This window comes from Clupea harengus, chromosome 9 (assembly GCF_900700415.2).
Source record: "Clupea harengus chromosome 9, Ch_v2.0.2, whole genome shotgun sequence".
Lineage (NCBI taxonomy): Eukaryota > Metazoa > Chordata > Actinopteri > Clupeiformes > Clupeidae > Clupea > Clupea harengus.
This window is the reverse complement of record NC_045160.1, coordinates 26,266,958-26,271,957: the sequence shown is the minus strand read 5'-3', so window position 1 is coordinate 26,271,957 and position 5,000 is coordinate 26,266,958. Positions and strand designations below refer to the sequence as shown.

At 47.6% G+C, this 5,000-nt stretch overlaps 1 protein-coding gene across 9 annotated transcripts in view; it reads left to right on the top strand.

Annotated features, from left to right (window-relative positions):
• rtn2a (reticulon 2a) overlaps positions 1-5,000 on the top strand; it is a 30,412-nt gene that overhangs the window by 20,276 nt on the left and 5,136 nt on the right. For all 9 annotated transcript variants that reach the window (XM_031573972.2, XM_031573979.2, XM_031573973.2 and 6 more), the window contains one exon: positions 31-169. In XM_031573972.2, the coding sequence (XP_031429832.1) occupies positions 31-169 (139 nt within the window). The remainder of the gene's footprint in view (positions 1-30; positions 170-5,000) is intronic.

Here is a 5,000-nt window from a genome sequence, read left to right as displayed (position 1 = left end):
GTCTAATGTATCCTCTCCCCTGTCTGTCAGAACCTATCTGGACCTGGACATCACCCTGCACGGCGAGGAGGCTGACCACTTCATGCAGAGGGCCATCGTCTTCGCCTGCTCCGCTCTCGACTCCATCAAGAAACTGGTGTTCGTGGGCAGCCTCTTTGACTCCCTAAAGGTGAGCTAAACTGGTGTTCGTGTGTCTGAAACAGCCAGAAACGGCCCATCTGTGGCCCAGAGCTCTATGAGTACTAAGAGTCATATGTGAACATCCCATGGGAACTAGACCAGGTGCTGGACAACAAGGGATAACAGAGGTGAAGAGTGTGTGTGTGTGTGTGTGTGTGTGTGTGTGTGTGTGTGTGTGTGTGTGTGTGTGTGTGTTTGTGTGTGTGTGTGTGTGTGTGTGTGTGTGTGTGTGTGTGTGTGTGTGTGTGTGTGTGTGTGTGTGTGTGCGTGTGCGTGTGCGTGTGCGTGTGTGTGTGTGTGTGCGTGCGCGTGTGTGTGTGTCCGTCCTAGTCTGCCTGATCATCTGTAACATGTCATATGTGAGAGGAGCTCTTCTCAGGCGTTTTAGTACATTTCTCGAATTATGTGTGTGTGTTGGACTGACTACTTGAGAAATGAAACATGTTTGTGGTATGAGTGTGTATTGTTCTGACCCCCATGCTGTGAAGTCGTTTATGAACTAATACTTCCACATGGCTGCCATCTGCAAGGCAAGGCAAGTTTATTTAGGAGGGGTTCCAGGTTCATATCAGTGTATTTGTGACGCAACTTCTGGAGGAGTCGAAGTGGTACATGTTTACAGGAAAGAGCCCATCTGGGGACTTGGCCACCATCTTTTTGGGTTACTAAATCTCAACAATCAGACACAGACCGTCACGGACAAGAGGCATTTTCTCTACAGCTGATGTGACGTGACAGGGTTGACTCATAACCCAGTTTTTTGGTTAGGGCTTTTGTAGCCCAGCCAATCAAGGAACACCCCTGTCCCCAATCACCTGCTAAAGAGACAGAGAGCGATTGAGAAAACAAGGGAGAGAGAACAGGCATGCAAACATCACAGGGCAGGGGCCTAGACCCGCCAGGGTCGTAACAACCAGCAGCCCAGAGCAGTTCAGGAGAGGGTTGCCCAGCAGCTAAGGGCTAGGAAGCTAAGCTAAAGGTTAGGAAGCTAAGCTAAGGGCTAAGAAGCTAAGCTAGGGGTTAAGAAGCTAAGATAAGGGCTGTATTTGTATTTGTACTGTTCCTCCATAGCCTCTGATGCTCAGTGATTGATACGGCCATAAAGAGGAGAATTCATCTGCTGCTCATTAAGATCTCCTCTGCATCCTTTAGGAAGGACCGCCTCGGTGCATCAGTCTCGTTTGCCTTTGAGCATAATGCAAACTGAAAACAACAAAGAGAAACGACTGTGACTGTTGTTTGCCATTAGCGATTGCTTATGTTCATCCCAAGGCCCTCTTCTCTTGTTTGTCCGGATCACTGAGACATCTGTGTGTGAGTGTGTGGGTGGGTGGAGGGAAGTTGTGTGTGTGATTGTGTGCGTGGGTGGAGGGAGGTTGTGTGTGTGTGTCTGTGTGTGTGTCTGTGTGTGTGTGTGTGTGTGTGTGTGTGTGGGTGGAGGGAGGTTGTGTGTGTGTGTGAGTGTGTGTGTGTGTGTGTGTGTGTGTGTGTGTGTGTGTGTGTGATGAGTAACCCGTGTCTTGTGGAGTAATGGCATGACTTCAGAGGTAGATCCTGGAGCCAAAGCTCAGAGCTGAGAGTGAAATTGTTGTAACAAGAGCAGACAGAATCAGTGAAGAGAAGCAGAACAAACAAACTGTTCCTGTTCTCCTCCTCCTCCTCCTCCTCTTCCTCTCCCCTCTTTCCACTGTTACGGCCATCCTCCCCTAGTCCTCCTCTTCCTCCTCATCTTCCTCTTCCTCCTCCTCTCCCCTCTTTCTACTGTTACGCCCTTAGCCCTCCTTCCCTCTTACTCCTATGCAGTATCTGTGCTCTCATCTCTCCATGCCGCACCTATTTTCATCATTGTCTCTTTCTCTCTCTCTCCCTCTCTCATTCTCTTTCTGTATTTTCTCATTATGTTAGTCTATCTCTCTCTCTCTCTCTCTCTCACACACACACTGTCTCTGTTTGTGTATCTGTGCTCTCATTTCTCTGTGCAACACTTATTATCATCATTGTCTCTCCCTCTCCCTCTTTTTCTCTCTCTCCCTCTATCTCTCTCTCTCCCTCCCTCCCCCTCTCTCTCTCTGTATTTTCTCATTCTGTGTCTTCATATATATCTGTGGGAATCTTATTCCCATTTCTATCTCCCTCGTCCTATTTTTCACTCCTTCTCCTTCTGTCTATCTGTCTGCCTCTCTCTCCCTCTTTTTCTCATTCTATCATTCTCTGGTTTCTAGCCTGGCTACATGTATATGTATAACATTTCTCTGGGTGTATTTCTGGCCATGTCCTGCATACGTGAGCCACACTGCAGTTCCATGGTTAGACAGTAATACAATATGTTCAGTACATTTTGCACTCGCCCCCGTCACACACACTTTCATTCATGCCACCAGTCCCATCCAATAGAAATGTGCCTTACCTTACTAACGACTTACCCTATGCACTCCTATGTGCTGAGTCACCTTATGGAGAGCCAAGGCATGATGTGAAGTTAATGTGCTGAGTCAGCTTATGGAGAGGTATGATGTGAAGTTAATGTGCTGACTCACCTTATGGAGAGCCAAGGCATGATGTGAGGTTAATGTGCTGACTCACCTTATGGAGAGCCAAGGCATGATGTGAGGTTAATGTGCTGACTCACCTTATGGAGAGCCAAGGCATGATGTGAAGTTAATGTGCTGACTCACCTTATGGAGAGCCAAGGCATGATGTGCTCCTATGTGCTGAGTCACCTTATGGAGAGCCAAGGCATGATGTGAAGTTAATGTGCTGACTCACCTTATGGAGAGCCAAGGCATGATGTGCTCCTATGTGCTGAGTCACCTTATGGAGAGCCAAGGCATGATGTGAGGTTAATGTGCTGACTCACCTTATGGAGAGCCAAGGCATGATGTGCTCCTATGTGCTGAGTCACCTTATGGAGCGCCAAGGCATGATGTGCTCCTATATGCTGAGTCACCTTATGGAGCGCCAAGGCATGATGTGAAGTTAATGTGCTGACTCACCTTATGGAGAGCCAAGGCATGATGTGCTCCTATGTGCTGAGTCACCTTATGGAGCGCCAAGGCATGATGTGAAGTTAATGTGCTGACTCACCTTATGGAGAGGCATGATGTGAAGTTATTGTGCTGACTCACCTTATGGAGAGCCAAGGCATGATGTGAGGTTAATGTGCTGACTCACCTTATGGAGAGCCAAGGCATGATGTGAGGTTAATGTGCTGACTCACCTTATGGAGAGCCAAGGCATGATGTGCTCCTATGTGCTGAGTCACCTTATGGAGCGCCAAGGCATGATGTGAAGTTAATGTGCTGACTCACCTTATGGAGAGCCAAGGCATGATGTGAAGTTAATGTGCTGACTCACCTTATGGAGAGCCAAGGCATGATGTGAGGTTAATGTGCTGACTCACCTTATGGAGAGCCAAGGCATGATGTGAGGTTAATGTGCTGACTCACCTTATGGAGAGCCAAGGCATGATGTGAGGTTAATGTGCTGACTCACCTTATGGAGAGCCAAGGCATGATGTGCTCCTATGTGCTGAGTCACCTTATGGAGCGCCAAGGCATGATGTGAAGTTAATGTGCTGACTCACCTTATGGAGAGCCAAGGCATGATGTGAAGTTAATGTGCTGACTCACCTTATGGAGAGCCAAGGCATGATGTGAGGTTAATGTGCTGACTCACCTTATGGAGAGCCAAGGCATGATGTGAGGTTAATGTGCTGACTCACCTTATGGAGAGCCAAGGCATGATGTGAAGTTAATGTGCTGACTCACCTTATGGAGAGCCAAGGCATGATGTGAGGTTAATCCACGGATCCTTGGTACCATTAAAGATGCAGTGTATAGGATTTAGTGGCACCCAATTTCGTTGTGCTTCATGTTTTTGCTTCTTTGGCAACAAGGATTCATGCCCCCTTGCTGTACTGCTTTACTGTGCTAAATAATAACTATGATCTTCCGTTCTCAAAACGTCCCACAACACAAAATGGTTACCCAGCACCCGCAACCACTGATTCCTTGTCTTTCTTCTTCTTCTTCTTCCTCTTCCAACCAGCGACCTTTAAGCTGGCAATCTAACACCTCTTGTTCTCATTCATAAATCTTTCACATCACACACGAGTCTGTCCGTCAGGCAGGGCCTACTCACAGTGCCTCCGTCACCAACGTCATCATGGGCCTACTCACAGTGCCTTCGTCAGGCAGGGCCTACTCACAGTGCCTTCGTCACCAAAGTCCAGGGCCTACTCACAGTGCCTCCGTCACCAACGTCCGGTGTCCTCTGTGAGTTGGTGACACTCTAGGCAAGGCCTCATGTGACATGTGCATTTACATTGCTCTTAGCTCATTATGATTATCGCATGTGTCTGTGTGACAGGCCTGGGGACCTTCGATCAGTATCTGTGATCTAGTATGTGGGGACCTTCGATCAGTATCTGTGATCTAGTATGTGTTTGGTGCAGCCACTAGGGAAGCCTAAGACCTCCACCAGGACAAGGAGAAAAAGATTTCCTGCACAAGAGAGAGGGTCTGAACAAACAAACGAGTCAGCAGGCTGGTCTCATCACGATACCCTTTTTATTTATATCGGCCTGTTCTAGGAGGCTCCAGAAAGCAAACGCTGCAGGAAAGAGGTCATAAAAACTACAGCAAACTACAACTACAGCAAAAAAAAATATGTAACACACGTATAGTGCAGTGTTCCTGCAAGTTGCACAATCTGATTCACAAAAAAAAAACAAGTGATTCAGAGATGTCCTAAAAAATAAGTGAGCGAGTGAGTGAGTGAGTGAGTGAGTGAGTGAGTGAGTGAGTAAGTGGGTGAATGAG